The following is an 18,004-nucleotide window of genomic DNA, read 5'->3' on the forward strand; positions in this document are numbered from 1 at the left end:
GGTAATTTTGGCCCCATTCTATGAAATGTAATTCTGAAGGTATGGAAAGGGTCCATAAATGGGTCTTTTAAACAAGTGCCCTGTCAATAATGATGTTGCTCCCACTGGGCTTATTATTAGAATTAGTTAGAGAAATGAGGCACAACACAGAGTCCCTTACACACAGCACTCTTGTCACAACACAAATACTTCTGGTACAAATGAAGACAATCATTCTTCATCCTAAAGTATTATGTTATTTGCTGACTCTTTAAAGTTTACAGAGAAAACAGAAAGCAGCAATTTCTGAGTAAGTCAGCATCTGGAAAACAACATGTGCACATGTACTAATGCCATGTTTATTAAGCAGGTACTATGTGCTCAATAGGATGTTAGAGTACTGTGACAGCACATTATGTGATTTAATCCTAATAACACCCGTTCAGTTGAAACTAAGTGTTCAATACTTCCAAGGCTTTAAAGGACCCAACATTTTTATTTCTATTTGTTTATCCGTCACTGATTTTTCAAAAAATGCATAGAATAAAAGCTAACTATAGACAGATGAAAGGGATACAGATGGAAAGAGCTTAATAAAATTTAGATAAATTTTTATTGTGTTTATATTTACTTCCTTGTGACTTGTGAATCAACTGCAAAGAATAGAAAACAGAACAGAACAGAAAACAGAAATCAACTGCAGGAACAGAAAACAAGTTGCTAAATAATGTCTCTGTAAGCACTGGTTTTAATAAAAAATTTGTAAAGTAAGATTCTATAATACAGACTTTATATTTCCCATTTATCTGCTTTTAAGTTTCAGAAAATGTTGAACACCAGCTCTAAAAAGGTAATAGGATTCATGACCCAAAACTCTGATCTCTTCTAATCAGTTCTTTGAGGCAAGACTCCAGGGTAGGGCCAGACATAAATAAAGCCTCCAAAAAGGGTGAATATGAACAGGGCTGGGGCAGAGTGTAGAGCCGACGTACAATTCTGTTCTCTATAGCACTGGGGCATATTTGTAAGTTCTTTTTCTTTTAAATCTTACTTAAGTAATCTTAAATCTGAGTTTGTATAATTTTAATCTTTTTTAGCCACTGCCCTGTAAATTTTATATTACATACTAGTAAGGAATTAAAAAAAAAATCCCTTAAGGTTTTCTAGAATAATTTTTTAAGAAGAAAAATAAGTATTCTTAGCAGGGTAAAAGAACTAAAAATAATAATAATGACTCTTCCGATTATTAAGTTCAGGTGCAGACATCAGAAACCACAATATAAAGAAAGTGGCTCAAGTAAAGCCCAAATTGTTTTTTGCACACATCTATTTATTGTACCCACCATATGATGCACAATTCAACCATTTTTCCAGTTACTAGTCTAGACTAAAACTTCCAGGATGGTAGCAATCATGACTGCTTCATCTATATTTTTTTTTTTTTTTTTTGAGACTGAGTCTCACTTTGTTGCCGAGGCTGGAGTGCAATGGTGTGATCTTGGCTCACTGTAACCTCCACCAAACAGGTTAAAGAGATTCTCCTGCCTCAGCCTCCCAAGTAGCCAGGACTACAGGCATGAGCCACCACACCCGGCTAAAATGTGGTTTATTCAACACATTATTCGACATGGTGAAATCCCTATTTCACCATGTTGGCCAGGCTGTTCTTGAGCTCCTGACCTCAGGTGATCCACCCGTCTTGGCTTCCCAAAGTGCTGGGATTACAGGTATGAGACACTGCACCCAGCCTGCTTCATCTATTTTATGACTATATGAAACAGAAGCAATTAGTTTATCTGTTGGAGCCTCCAGACCTCCTGATTTTTTACTCAAGTACCAGGGATCTGTTCTGGACATTCTCAAATATCTCAGAGATTTGTAGGTGATTGGGAGAGAGTTCCCACTGACCCTGGGCTGATGGTCCAATGATAAGCCAGGCAGAGAAGACTCAGGATGATTCTAAATAAAAAATGGAACTACTTTGGCTCAACTCCAGAATCTGGGTTGTCTGTCCTGATTTGCTAGCTGTTGGGTAAGCAGAAGGGCAAGAATACTCTACTCCAGTATCACATTTTACAGGTAGGTATAGTTGTGGTGTGGCTCTGGATACTTTGTGGCCTTAAGATGCTTGTTTACACTTACAGATTCTGCCATCAGATTCTATTTACTCCTGGAGCCTCTCATATGACTGTGGCAGGTTAATGAAGATGTGAAAAGGTCAAAAAGCCACACTCTCAAAAGAGGAACTTAAAATGTCTATGTTGATATCTCACAACGCAGAAAATGCCTCCTGTTGGTTTTCTGTAAATTCTCAATCCAAAGTCTGGCTTTGCCTTGTAAATCCCAGGCAGAGGCCAGGTCTTATTTGCAAATTATAGGTGAAATCAACCTCAGTCTGCATTTTTGGGTGTTACAGCAAGTAGAGTGAAATCAAAGGAGAGATCCCCTCATAGAGGCTGCTCTAGAACATTCTAAATAATATTTTACCTGAAAAAAGCTGACACAACATGAACATAAGCAGTTTATTTGGGTCAAGCTTAAGGATTTTGAGACAAAATATTCAAGTTACCAGGAATCTGCACTTTGATTAGCAGCACTTACAAGTGGATTTGTAAAGGCAAAAAAAAAAAAAAGAGGAACAGTGAACGAGCTGATACAAAATTGGTTGTGAGAAATTTTACTTATGTAAAGAAATAACTTTAATAATTGATTGGATATACATCAAGGTTAAGGGTATGGAATTTAGTGTCCAGTGTGGAATTATTAATTTAATTTATAGCTACTTGTGGCAACAGTGAACAGTTTCAAGAGATAAATACATAGCTGAAAAAAAGGGAGAAAAACATAATTGTGCTCATTTTAATGGCTCTCTGAGTTTGATAACTAAAAGGACTCACATTCCTCAGGTAAAAACTTTCTTTTTCTTTTCAATTCTCAAGATCTAGATTTAGAATATAGAGCTGTAAATTCAGGTCCTGCATGGGTAAAGCAGCAGCAGGTGTTACCTGAACATTTGTGGGCATTTTAGCATGAGGAGGGAGGGAGAAGTGGAGATTCTCATGTCTACAGGTCTACTCAATGCACATGTTTTACTCTGATTGCGTTTCTGTGCCCCATGATCACTGAATCAGTTTCAGGTCTGAAGACACAAGTCATTGAAAGAGGTAAAATGGTTAATATCTGACCTATAAAGTTTGTAGAAATCTGTTCTAGTCTCTCTAAAAGTGACTGTAGAGGATGATAGATACCAAGTAGGCAGAGACACAATTCCACCTGTGCATTTAGGGGATGGCATGCACTTCACAGCACAAGTGTGAATTGACCGGAAGCCTGAGTGGAAAAGGCCCATCTAGAGTAAAGCTTAGTTGGCACCTTATGTGTTTATATTATGTCTGGTAATTCTAGACAAGGTTTGGAAAATACAGTTAGAAGCAAAATTTTCTTCAGCCCTGGAGGAATTAATAACAGAACAGAAAGAAAACTGTTTTACTACAAAATTACATGTGAATGTGACATGTATTACAGTCAATTTGCTCAAGAGATTGCAAAGACAGAAAGACAGTGACCATAATTCATCTACAAGTAGAATTTACAGCACCATGTCATACATAGTGCATCCTAAATTCACCTGGTAGTTGGGAAGGCCATCCCTGTAAGCTAACTGGTTATAATCAATGACAAAGTAAACTTTTCACATCTTCATGACTAGAGGTAGTTTTGCAACTTGAACCCCAGTGCCTGCTGAAGATAGGCTTTGACTCTTCTACAAAAATTGTTGATTCGGGTGCTATCTTTTTGGCTATTTACATTTTAAAGCAATAGCTCTCTACTCCCTGAGCACTGGGCTAGAACACTCCTGCTTTCCCTCTCTTGGTAGCTAGTGTACTCTCTTGACCCCTGCCATCTGCCACTGAGGCACAGCCCACAGCACAGGGCTCACAGCTGGAAACTCACATCTTAGGTGAACCCCAATTGCCACAGCAGCACTCCAGTGCCACATCAGACAGTGAAGCCTGAGCAGCAGGAGGAGGGTCTGCAGACCTCCTGGGTAGAATTGCACCTTCACAATAATAGAAAAGGGAGCAGTGTTTCAGCCTCAGTTTTTATTTATAATGGTGGCATGAAAAAAATACTGCTGGATTTTAGCATGAGTCCAGATAGAGATAGCTCTGAGAGTTCTCACTGTGACAGCCCACTTATTTCACAGACACCACAGGATACTAATAGGGCTTCTGAAACAGATACGCAATGCATTAGAGAGAAAAACGGCTCTCATTCTGAGAAAGATTATATTGAGAGAAAAAAGTTAAAAGTGTCTTAAGAAAAAAATGAGATCAGATATAAGATTGATCAAGCCAGCCAGAAAATATTTCCCTAAGAAGAATTTCTCTCCAAACACCCAAAGTGCATAGCTACTCTCAGCAAGAGAAACATCAGCATTAGTGAATAAAGGGGGTATATTCTCAGCACAATTTTTTTTTTTTTTTTTTTTTTTTGAGATGGAGTTTCATTCTTGTTGCCCAGGCTGGAGTGCAATGGCATGATCTTGGCTCACTGCAACCTCTGCCTCCTGGGCTCAAGTGATTCTCCTATCTCAGCCTCCCAAATAGCTGGGACTATAGACACGCACCACCACACCTGGCTAATTCTGTATTTTTGGTAGAAACGAGGTTTCACCATGTTGTCCAGGCTGGTCTCAAACTCCTGACCTCAGGTGATCCACCCATCTTGGCCTCCCAAAGTGTTGAGATTACAGGCATGAGCCACAGCGCCCAGCTCTCAGCAGAATTTTAAAAGATTTACCTTCCATCTCTGCTGCTCTCTTATTTCCTAACCATTGAATGTGAGATCTACATTGGAGTATTATCTGACAACTTCCACCAGCACTTTTTTATAAAAAATTGAAATCTGACTGTGTTAATATAGTAGAATATATTAGAGCTTGCAACATACCTAACTGGAGAGCTATTACGGTTTTTGGGTAGCCATATCACCTGTCTTTATTTGTTCTGTAATAGCAGCACACTAATTTGGTAAAATATATGACACTAAAATTATGCCTACCTATAATTTTTCCTATTGGATAAATTAATAAGCATGTCAGACTAATATCTACTGTAACAACTTAATGGTAAAATTTTTGGGATAGCAGATATAAATATATAAAAGTATGAATAATTTTATATACTAGTCATAATGTATGTAAGATTTTTTAAAATTATCTGAACTATAATTCAGTTGAAACACTATATTTCAAAAGTATGAATAACAATATTAAAATAACTAAGGAATTCAATCAAAGTAAATATTGTGGCCTTAAATTCATACTATTGTAGAAAATACTGCTTAATTTACATGAATGCAGGTTGTCTACAAACACTACACATAACTATACTAACTGTACTCAAGTAATCCAAGTACAACAGACTCCACTGTTCAGTTTATACACTGAACTCTTCTGGCTTTTGCAGTGTAAGCATGTCAGCATGCAAATAATCACCTTGGATAATCAGGTTTCTGCCAAACAACTTACTCAGTATCTTTTAGTCTTTATTATTCTGTATTGCTAAATTTAATCCGATCTTTGTGCTTAACTTTATTATGCTCTTGAAATGAACTTTACTCTCAACAAATCTGTGTCTACTTTAAAGACTAAAGATAAAAATATATATATAATCTTTTGCCAAGAAAAAAGGAGAGCAATGAATCTCAGGTCCCAGATAGAGACAATTCTGAGTCAAAAGAATGACAAAGGGTGTATTTCATTTCTAATATGATTTACATATATTTCCAAAAGCAGAAGAAATATATACATATAATCTAAACCTTTTTTTAAAAATAAGCAAGTTATCCTCCCTTATTTTCACATATGAGAATAAAGCCTCTTATTTCTAATTTATATTTTCTCTTACAAAAGCCAGGTCTCTGGACAAGTTCTTGAACTCTTGGACATCTGAATTTTGCACACTGCGTGCACTTGAAAGAATGTTTATGGGGGGAAAAGCAGAAGAGAGAAAATCGTTATAAAAAAATCCATGGGTTCACATGAATAAAGCAAATTCTTAGAGACCTATGAAGAGACTTAGAATCTGACAATAATAATCGGAGACTACATCTCACAAGCACTAATGGAGAGATCATTGAAGAAAATTAACAACAATATTAGGACCTGAACTCATCACCTGACCAAATAAATAGTCCTAATAGACATCTACAGAACTCTTCATCTAAAAAATACCATAACATACATTCTTCTCATCACCACATGGCACATACTATAAAACTGACCACACAATCGAAATAAAATTCTCAGCAAATTCAAAAACCCCAAAATGATACAAGGCATACACACAGTTTACAGCTTAAGAGAAATACGATTCAATACCAATAAAACAACTGGAAACTATACAATTAAATAAAAATTAAATGGCCTACACTTGAATAACTTTTTGGTAAATAATGAAATAAAGGCAGAAACCAAGAAGTATTTTGAAACAAATAACAAAAATGCAACACACCAGAATCCCTGCAATACAGCTAAGGCAGTATTAAAAGAAAAATTTATATCATTAAATCCTCAGATCAAAAAGTTAGAAAGATCTCAGTTTAACAACCTGACATCATAAATAAAAGACTGAGAGCAACAAAAGCAAATCAGCCCCTAAGCTAGCAAAAGACAAGAAATAACCAAAATCAGATCTGAACTGAAGGAGATTTAGACATGAAAAACTACAAAATATCAAGAAATCCAGGCATTAAATCTATTTAAAAAAGTAAATAAACAATGAGCTAGAATAATGAATATGCAAATAAACATAATTAGAAATGACAAAAAAAGACATTACCACTGACCCCACAAAAATATACTGAAGCCTGCTACGCACATAAAAAAAAAAATCTAGAAGAAATGAAAAAATTCTTGAACAAATACATCCTCCCAAAACTCAACACACACACACACACAAAATCAAGGCCCTAAATAGATAAATAACCTCAAAAAATTGAATTAGTAATAAATAGCCTACCAATCAAATGAAGCTCAGGACCAGACATACTCACAGCTGAATTCTACCAGATGTACAAATAGAAGCTGATATTATTTCTACTAGAACAATTTCAAAAGATTAAAAAGAAGAAACTCCTCCCCAACTCATTATGTAAGAACAGCATCATTCTGATACCAAAACCTAACAGAGATAAAACAGAAAAAGGCAACTTCAGGCCAATATCCTTGAAAATTGATGCAAAAATCTTCAACAAATGGATGGGCCCAGTGGCTCACGCCTGTAATCCCAGCACTTCGGGAGGCCAAGGTGGGCTGATTCCCTGAGGTCAGAAGTTCGAGACCAGTCTGGCCAACATGATGAAACCCCGTCTCTTCTAAAAACACAAAAAAATTAGCTGGGCATGGTAGCACACACCTGTAATCCCAGCTACTCAAGAGGCTGAGGCAGGAGAATCACTTGAACCTGGGAGGCAGAGGTTGCAGTGAACCAAGATCGCACCACTGCACTCCAGCCTGGATGACATCATGAGACTCCATCTCAAAAAAAAAAAAATCTTCAACAAACTACTAGCAAACCAAATCCAGCAGCATATCAAAAACCTAACCCACTATGATCAACTGTGGTTTATTTTGGGGATTCAAGGTTTGTTCAACATACACAAATCAATAAATGTGATTCATCACATAAACAGAATTAAAAACAGAAACCACAAGATTATTTCAATAGATGCACAAAAAGCTTTCAATAAAATTTAACATTTTTCATGTTAAAAACCCTCAACAAACTAGGCATTGATGGTACGTACGTCAAAATAGTAAGTTATCTATGACAAATCCACAGCCAACATACTGAATGGACAAAACCTGGAAGCATTCCTTCTTGAAAACTGGCACAAGACAAGGATGCCTTCTCTCAACACTCCTATTCAACATAAACACTGACAGTCTTAGCCAGAGCAATTAAGGCAAAAGATAAAAATAAAAGGCATCCAAACAAAAAGACAGGAAGTCAAACTATCCCTATTTGCAAACAACATGATTCTACATCTGGAAATCCATATACTCTCAGTAGAAAAGCTCTTTAAACTTACAAACAACTTCAGTAAAGTTTCAGGATATAAAAGAAATGCACAAAAATTAGTAGCAACCCTATATATCAAGAACATCTAGGCCAAATCCGAATTGAAAACACAATCCCATTCACAACTGCCACAGAAAAGAACAACATATCTAGAAATACAGATAACCATAAAGGTAAAAGATCTCTATGACAAAAATTTCAAAACAATGCTTAAAGAAGCCAGAGATGACACAAACAAATGGAAAACCACTTTATGCTCATGAATAAAAAAGATCACTATCATAAAAATGGCCATACTGCTTAAATAAATCTACAAATGTAATGCTAATCAAACCACCAAAATATTTGTTAACAGAACTAAAAAAACAAACTATTTTAAAATTCACATGGAACCAAAAAAGAGCCTGAATAGCCAAGGCAATCAAAAGCAAAAACAAGAAAGCTGGAGGCATTACATTACCTGACTTCAAACTACACAACAGGGCTACAGTAAACAAAGCAACATGGTACTGGTACAAAAACAAACTCATAGACCAATGCAACAGAATAGGGAGCCCAGAAATAATGCCACACACCTAAAACCATCTGATCTTCAACAAAGGTGACAACAGGAATGTGGGAAGAATTTCCTATTTAATAAATGGTGCAGGAATAACTAGCTAGCACTATGTAGTGATTGAAACTGGACCCTTTTATAACACCATATAAAAAAATCAACTCAAGGTAAATGAAAGACTTAAATGTTAATCTTAAAAATTATATATATAAAAAAAAAAAACCCTGGAAGATAAGAAGTGCCATTCTAGACATAGAAACTTCAAAGATTTCATGATGAAGATATTAAAAGCAATTGCAAAAATTGACAAATGGGACCTAAATAAACTAATGATCTTTTTCACAGCAAAGGAAACTAGCAACACAGTAAAGAGACATCCTACAAAATAATAGAAAATATTTGCAAACTATGCTTCTGACAAAGGTTTACTATTCAGAATCCATAAGGAACTAAAACAAGTTTACAAGAAAAAAAAAACTAACTTAAAAGAAGACCAAAAAAAACATGAAAAATATGTTTGTCTTTAAAACGAGACAAACATGTAGCTAACAAGCATACAAAAAAAGCTCATCACTAATCAGAGAAATGCAAAAGAAAACCACAACAAGAAATCATCACAAACCAGTGAGAATGGCAATTATTATAATTCAACTGTTGTGAAAAGCAATGTGGTGATTCCTCACTAAACTAAAAACAAAATTACCATTTGACCCAGTAACCTCACAACCGGGTATATACCTAAAAATATATAAATTATTCTATCATAAAGACACATGCACGATCACATTCATTGCAGCACTATTCACAATAGCAAAGACATGGAATCAACGTAAATGCCTATCAATGGTAGACTGGATAAAGAAAATATGGTATGGTTGGGCATGATGGCACATGTCTGTAATCCAGCACTTTGGGGGCCGAGCCAGGTGGATTGCCTGAGCTCAGGAGTTTGAGACTGGCATGGACAACATGGCAAAATCCTATCTATTAAAAAAAATATACAAAAAAAAATTAGCTAGGCATGGTGGCACAAGCCTTTAGTCTTAGATACTTGGGAAGCTTAGATAGAAGAGGATTTCTTGAGCCTGAGAGGTGGAGTTTCAGTGAGCCAAGATCACACCACTGCACTCTGGCCTGGGAAAAAGAGTGAGACCCTGTCTCCAAAAATAACAAAAAATAAAAAACCTAATAAAAACAAAATATGGGCTGGGTGCAGTGGCTCACAACTGTAATCCCAGCACTTTGAGAGGCCAAGGCGGCAGATCACCTGAAGTCAGGAGTTCAAGACCAGTCTGGCCAACATGGCAAAACCCCGTCTATACTAAAAATGCAAAAATTAGCTGAGTGTGGTGGCACATGCCTGTAATCCCAGCTACTTGGGAGGCTGTGGCAGGAGAATTGCTTGGACCCGGGAGGTGGAGGTTGCAGTGAACTGAGATCATGCCACTGCACTCCAGCCTGAGTGACACAGTGAGATCCCATATCAAAACAAACAAACAAACAAATATGGTACATAAACATCATGACATCATGAAATACTGTGTGGCCATTAAAAAAAAAAAAAAAAAAAAAGATTATGTCCTTTGCAGCAACATGGATGAAGCTGGAGATCACTATTCCTGGAAAACTGATGCAGAAACAGAAAACCAAATGCATGTTATTATTTATAAGTAAGAACTAAATAAGAACACATGAACACAGAGGGGAAAAAAGACAGAGTCCTAGTTGAGGGTGGGAGGACTAAAAGAGTCAGAAAAAGTACATTTTTGGTGCTATGATTAGCACTGCAGTGACAAAATAATCTCCACACCAAACTCCCATGACACAATTTTAGCTGTATAACAAACCTGCACACATACCCCTGAACCAACCAAAAATAAAAGTTAAAAGAAAAAAAATCCCTGGGTTGGAGAGTGTGCAATGCAGGTGGAAGGACTGGTTTGTGCTACAGATAGTGGCCTAGGTGAGGCTGTACTCTGATTTATTTCTGGGTCCATGCAGGCAGACAAGATTATGAACCCTAGGCTGGTGGAGAAACCTAGGCCGAGAACCCTAGGCTGGCGGAGAAAACAGGTTGCTACTGCAGATTCAGTGTCTGAAAATAGAGATATGCCAGAAGACTTTTAGACACTTTTGTAGGTTTTTGGCCAAAAAAACCACTAGGATCAAAAATGCCGTGGTAAAATTCCTGAGGGTGGTGCCTTGTCAGGAGAGGGGTGTGGACACATCAATGTCTAGTGGGTGTTTGTGAGTGCGTGGAAATCCTCTGCTAACAGCTGTGGCAAAATGGGGTTTGTCCTCAGATCTCCTTTAAGTTTTCAGTCTTCTGTCACCCAGACCTGAAATCAAAGAACAAGGGGCAGTGTGACAGCCTGTGTAGAGGAGAACAGAGCTTCCCATTCCCAGGCACCCGAAGTTTCATTTTAGGCCAGGAGTCTGTGATATCTTTCTTCTGGCACCAAATCTGCAGAGTTTGATGAACACCAACAATTCTCCAACACCAATTCATTGTCTAACACTTGAATTCTGACACCACCCAGAGTCAGCACAGACCCTGATTCAGGGCTCAGTCCCACAACATTGTCCTCACTGCAGATGCCAGTCACAAACTCCATGGGCTCATCTATGCTTCTGACCTACTGTTTAAAAATTGGGGACTCCCATAACCTTTTTGAAATTCAATAATCTGATACAGCTACTCACAGAACTCAGCAGAACACTGTAGTTATATTCACTGGCTTCAAATAAAATATACAACCCCCAAAAAGTCAAATGGAAGAAAAGTATAGAACCAAGAAAAAAGGGAGGAAAAGATGAAGCATATAGATAATAAACAGCCAGGATTAATAAAATTCTCTATCCTCTGTGTTCTCCAGGAACACTTATGAAAAGAAACACCCTTCCCATTGTGACTTAGATGGTGCTCTCTTTTCTTACCTACTACACAGCCAGGAAAACACTCTGCATATTTTCTTCTTTTTCTCATTAAAAAAATCAGCTGAATTTGTCTTCAGTGGTCAACATAAAATACTTCTTAATCAAACTTCACTTAAGTTTATTTTCTTCCCACAGGCTCCTGAACTCTGAGCTACTCTCAGTCTGAGCCACCATACAACCTCATTTTATGCTACTGTAGATTCAGTGTCTGAAGAACACTCCTAAGAACACACTGACTTCAGGGTAAAACATTCTCTGATCTAAAATCTGATTATTTCACCCTTCATTTAAACATTCCCCTCACCTTGTTTCTAATCTTATTTGTTTTCCCTAGGAAAAAAAGCCCTTTTCTACCTAATCTTTGTAATGCTTAAAGATCTTACAGTTGGTACTTCCTCCTGTTGCAATACTCCTTTGGAATTCATTTTTTTTTAATGTACATCTAGCTGGTTATTTTAAAACCTCTCGAAAGTGCCTCAAAACAGTAACAATTTTATCTTCAATAAGACACTCCCAAACCCCTTCTATCTTAACCTTAGCTGCATCTGCCTGTGGGGCCCCAGCTTTCCAGGGCTCTGTAGCTTCTCTCACTATACAGGCTTCTTCCATGGCTGCGGTAAGCAGGCTGGGACATCTGCAGGAAAGGCCTTCCAGAAGGAACTAACTGGGCCTTTAATAACCTCCTTTTGCTGGCTCAAAATTAACCTTAGCTTGCAGTCATTGGGCTCAAGCTTTAATTACCATGTCAGAGTCATTCACTTAGTTTTTGAAACTAAGTGTTTGAAAAATCCAGCAAAATGATTCAAAAACAGTGTTCATATAAGAAAATTTTAAGGTGCTTACCTTTTGTACCTCAGTAAGAGAAGCAAATGTATTTATTTTTTTCGGACAATAAAGCATTATTTTATTTTTTGTACTACAAATCATGAGGTAAAGAGTTATATGGGAACACTTCTAGGAGGTACCAAGTTTCATGACATAAAATTTACCATTAAACTCAGAAATTGAAATAACAGGATATAGAACAAAGATACTTACTTTTGCAAATTCACCCTGCAAAAAAAGAAACTGATGTTTTCATGAATCTGTGTAACTCACCAATTATCTACCACATTTTCTTGTGGAAATATATTAATTCTCTATAGCCAAAATGGAAGAAAAAATTTTCTTATTTTTTTCCTTGGTAGCTAACATCCTAAAAGCTAGATGGAATTCTGTTTGAAATCACTCAGCCATAAAAAGCACACCTGAGAGCAGGGCGCAGTGGCTCATGCCTGTAATCCCAGCACTTTGGGAGGCCAAGGCAGGTGGATCATGAGGTCAGGAAATCAAGACCATCCTGGCTAACATGGTGAAACACCGTCTCTACTAAAAATACAAAAAAATTAGCTGGGTGTGGTGGCAGGCGCTTGTAGCCCCAGCTACTTGGAAGGCTGAAGCAGGAGAATGGTGTGAACCTGGGAGGTGGAGCTTGCAGTGAACCAAGATCCCACCACTGCACTCCAGCCTGGGAGACAGAGCGAGACTCTGTCTCAAAGAAAAAAAAAAGAAAAAGAAAAAGAAAAGAAAAACACACCTGAGAAAAATCCTAAATTCACTCTGAGAAAGAAAAAGGTGAATGAGAATTTTCAACAAATGAAATATATAATTAGATATTATTTTTTGAAACTCACCTTTTTATGCCCTTTGTAAATATTTTCTTACCTTTCAAGCCCTACTAATAAGATGCAATTTACAGTTAAAGAACTGAGGTCAGCCAGGCACAGTGGCTCACACCTGCATTCCCAGCACTTTGGGAGGCCAAGGCGGGCAGATTACTTGAGGTCAGAATTTTGAGCTCAAACAGCCTGGTCAACATGGAGAACCCCCATCTCTACTAAAAGTACAAAAAGTAGCCAGGTGTCATGGTGGGCACCTGTAGTCCCAGCTACTTGGGAGGCTGAGGCATGAGAATCACTTGAACTTGGGATGCAGAGGTTGCAGTGAGCCGAGACTGCACCACTGCACTCCAGCCTGGGCGACAGAGGAAAACACTGTCTAAAAAAAAAAAAGTCCGGGTGCGGTGGCTCACGCCTGTAATCCCAGCACTTTGGGAGGCCAAGGTGGGTGGATCACGAGGTCAGGAGTTCGAGACCAGCCTGGGCAATATGGTGAAATTCTGTCCCTACCAAAAATACAAAAATTAGCCGAATGTGTTGGTGCATGCCTGTAGTCCCAGCTACTTGGGAGGCTGAGGCAGAAGAATTGCTTGAACCCGGGAGGCAGAGGTTACAGTGAGCAGAGATCATGCCACTGCACTCCAGCCTGGGTGACAGAGGGAGACTCCATCTCAAGAAAAAAAAAAAAACTAAGGTCAAAATAAGTGAAAAAATCATTTAATCATTTCAAGGTACAGATATGTCCGACTCGTGTCAAGTCAGGCCATCCAGTTACTGAGAGATTCTGCCACCCCATCCTGTTCACTTAAGTGCTCAATAACCATTCTCTCAGGAGACTCTGAACCTATGCCCCAGTGAGTGCCCCAGGTACATTTTACTTTGCAAGTTCTTGCACCATCTCACTGGGGTCAGTTTCTTTTTCTTTGTCTTTGGAGTGCTTTTTTTTTAACAAACTTTTTACCATTTTTCTTTCACTATTTTTCTGTCCCCTAGGAGAATCCAGGGGCAAAAATTATTTTGGTTTCCCCTTCAATACCGGCATCTGATTGTCTGAACAGCAATGTGTCTCCAAGAAATGGAAGCTGGGTTGGGTAAAGACAATACTAATACAAGGGGTTAACTTTCCAAAAAAACAGCACACCAGAAGCTGCCTCTCAGCCCCAGGGCATTCACCTGCTCTCTTGAAAAGCTACATTCCATACCTCAGGTTGTCCTATGGGAGATGAGAGGCTACACTCCATACTTCAGGTTGTCTTATGAAAGATGAGAAGCTACACTCCATACCTCACTCAGGTTGTCTTATGGGAGATGAGAGGCTACACTCCATACCTCTGGTTGTCTTATGGGAGATGAGAGGCTACACTCCATATCTCTGGTTGTCTTATGGGAGAAAATGACCCAGGAGCTGATATTCACTAGACACTCTTGCAGACACAGCCATGGCCAGTACCTTGGTTTCTCCCCAGACAGTACTGAATCTCAGGTCCAAGGAAAAAACTGAACGGTGGCTGAGGACACATCTCCCTATAACTTTTCCAAAGGGAAACCTTGACCCAAAAACATTCTGATAAGATATCTGTGTCTAGGGAAACTAGAAGAAAAAACATTTACAAACAGAAAACAAATCTTTTTAAATGTGCCATCAAATGCTTTGTCAAAAAATGATTAAAATAGGTATCAAAATGTACACTAAAGGACAGATAGTTGATCATGTGAATAAGGGAGGGGAAATTGGCATTTGGGAATGTCAGAAGGAACTGGAAATTAAGTATTTTACTGCAAGCCAGAGTCACACTGGAGAAATCGTGGGTGGGGGATAGACTTGAGGCCCTGCTTGGGACACATGTGAAAAATGCAAGGAAACAGCAGTTCCCTGTGGGGTGTGAAAATAATTAAGTGGCTGGCAGTTAGACTGAGGAGGCTCTAGTTCCTAATTTCTACTTTTAAAAAATCTAATTCGGCCAGGCATGGCGGCTTACACCTGTAATGCTAGCGCTTTGGGAGGCTGAGGTGGGTGGATCACTTGAAATCAGGAGTTCGAGACCAGCCTGACCAACATGGTGAAACCCCGTCCCTATTAAAAATACAAAGTTAGCCAGGCATAGTGGCACATGCCTGTAATCCCAGCTACTTGGGAGGCTGAGGCAGGAGAATCGCTTGAACCTGGGAGGCAGAGATTCCAGTGAGCCTAGATGGCGCCATTGCACTCCAGCCTGGGTGACAAAGTGAGACTTGGTCTCCAAAAAAAAAAAAAAAAATCTAACTCAAATGTATTTTTTGTAAATTACTACATTGGGGGAAAAAAATTTCAGGCTTAACACACTATAAACTGCCAATTAACCTCTGATTACATAACCAAGAAATTTCCATCTTGATGTTACAAATTAAGAAACCATGAGGCTGGGCGCCATGACTCACACCTATAATCCCAGCACTTTGGGAGGCTGAGGCAGCTGGATCATGAGGTCAGGAGATCGAGACCATCCTGGCTAACACGGTGAAACCCCATCTCTACTAAAAAATACCAAAAAATTAGCCGGGCGTCTTGGCGGGCACCTGCACTCGCAGCTACTCGGGAGGCTGAGGAAGGAGAATGACGTGAACCTGGGAGGCAAAGCTTGCAGTGAGCTGAGATCGTGCCACTGCACTCCAGCCTGGGCAACAGAGCGAAGCCTCCATCTCAAATAAAAATAAAAATAAAAATAACAGGATGCCAGTGGCGGTGGCTCACGCCTGTAATCCCAGCACTTTGGGAGGCTGAGGCAGGTGGATCACAAGGTCAGGTGATCGAGACCATCCTGGCTAACACGGTGAAACCCCGTCTCTACTAAAAATACAAAAAAAAATTAGCTGGGCGTGGTGGCGGGAGCCTGTAGTCCCAGCTACTCGGGAGGCTGAGGCAGGAGAATGGCGTGAACCCGGGAGGCGGAGCTTCCAGTAAGCCAAGATTCCGCTACTGCACTCCAGCCCGGGCAACAGAACAAGACTCCGTGTCAAAAAAAAAAAACAAACAGGAAACTACATAACTGTACCTAACCAATTATTGAATGTGGTTTTCTTCATTATGCACCCTATAAAACTCTTTCCATCAAACCCCTTCAATAGACCATAAACTACAACCCATAGCTGGGTGCTCTACAATTTTGGAATCACTCTTAGATTAAATTATTTAATATTTTTGCGGTGACTTCCATAAATTTTTAATAGGAGAAAACAGGAACTGGGAGCCTCACCGACCAAAGCTCTTCCCATTCATGAACCCACACCTCAAGTCAGGATTCTCCTCTGACTACCCTCCCATGGTCCCTGCACAATCCGGGAGAGACTCCGCGCTGTGGGTGCAGAGATGCCCCAAGAGGGCTCCAGGCCAGGGCACAATCACAGAGCAGGGAAGAGACAGGACGCCCGGCGGCCCGCGCAGCCGCCATCTTATGGCTGAAGGGGACTGAGGTCGAGCTAGGCAAGGAGAACTTGTGGAGCTGACTGCGGGTAGGCTTGAGTCCCGCCACAGCCACTTCCCGCCGGTTCCAACCAGCCCAGGCCACTCAGTTTGTCGGACCTGGCACACTCACCATTTCTAGGCTTCCGGGGGTCCTGGCGACTTAGTTGTGGATCTCCCAATACCTGCAGGTCATAGGGCCACAGAGGCTGGACCTCTAGGAGCAGAGGACACACAGCAGTAAGGACAAGGCCTTCACCTCCGGCAGCAGCGAGAGACAAAGGTCGGACCACATCCCGGAAGCCGCCCTGTCCGCTCCAGCTGCGTGCCTGATTGGACGGTCCCAGCCCAGCATCCCTGATTGGATAATGTTTAAGGCCCCGCCCCTTCAGGCCCTGAGTGACAGAAGATGTGATCAGATGCTGGGCTGAATGAAGAAAGAGAGCCAGCCTAGGCTGCAGCCTTTTCAGGCAGCGCCTCCTCCCTGAGCTGAGCCAGGCCCACCCCAGAGCATGGGAAAATTCTATCTCTTCTTTACTCTCTCTCTTTTTAAATGTATTTGAAATGTGCACAAATATATTTTACTGTCATGTTAATCATACATAAAACTTTTGTTCAAGAGTATGTCAATTTTTACCTTAGTCATAGTGTATTATCAATACTAAAGGCCGGGTGCAGAGGCTTACACCTTTAATCCCATCAGTTTGGGAGGCCGAGGCGGATGGATCAACGGAGGTCAGAAGTTCAAGACCAGCCTGGTCGACATGGTGAAACTCCTTCTCTACTAAAAATACGAACATTAGTCAGGCGTGGTGGTTGGTGGGCACCTGTAATCCCAGCTACTCAGGAGGCTGAGGCAGGAGAATCATTTGAACCCGGGAGGTGGAGATTGCAGTGAGCCAAGATGAGGCCATTGCACTGCGGCCTGGGCAACAAGAGTGAAACGCCATCTCAAAAAACAAAACAACAAAAAAACTAAACCTAATGTTTACTAATGTTAGTAAAACCTTATAAATAAATCCATCAAATTCAAATTTGTCATTTTTGAACACTCTAGATTGTCATATATATTTTATAATCTCATATTTTTTTACCTTTTCTATTTTATTTTAATAGCCTTTTTTTTTTAACTTGAAACAACCTTAAGCTTTTTTTTTTTTTTTTTTTTTTTTTTTTTTGAGACGAGTCTTGCCAGGCTAGAGTGCAATGGCATGATCTCAGCTCACTGCAACCTCCCCTTCTGGGTTCAAGCGATACTCCTGCCTCAGCCTCCTGAGTAGCTGGGATTACAGGCGCCCGCCACCACACCCAGCTAATTTAGCATGGTGGCCTGACCCTGTAGTACCAG

At 39.7% G+C, this 18,004-nt stretch overlaps 1 protein-coding gene across 1 annotated transcript in view; it reads right to left on the reverse strand.

The window, feature by feature from the left end:
* LOC129020603 (zinc finger protein 676-like) overlaps nt 1-16,968 on the reverse strand; it is a 45,546-nt gene extending 28,578 nt beyond the window's left edge. Inside the window, exon 1 of the mRNA XM_054465174.2 lies at nt 16,790-16,968. Within this exon, the coding sequence (XP_054321149.2) occupies nt 16,790-16,792 (3 nt within the window). The 5' untranslated portion in view covers nt 16,793-16,968. The remainder of the gene's footprint in view (nt 1-16,789) is intronic.
* Nucleotides 16,969-18,004: the final 1,036 nt, after the last annotated feature.

This window comes from Pongo pygmaeus, chromosome 20 (assembly GCF_028885625.2).
Source record: "Pongo pygmaeus isolate AG05252 chromosome 20, NHGRI_mPonPyg2-v2.0_pri, whole genome shotgun sequence".
In the NCBI taxonomy this organism is placed as follows: domain Eukaryota; kingdom Metazoa; phylum Chordata; class Mammalia; order Primates; family Hominidae; genus Pongo; species Pongo pygmaeus.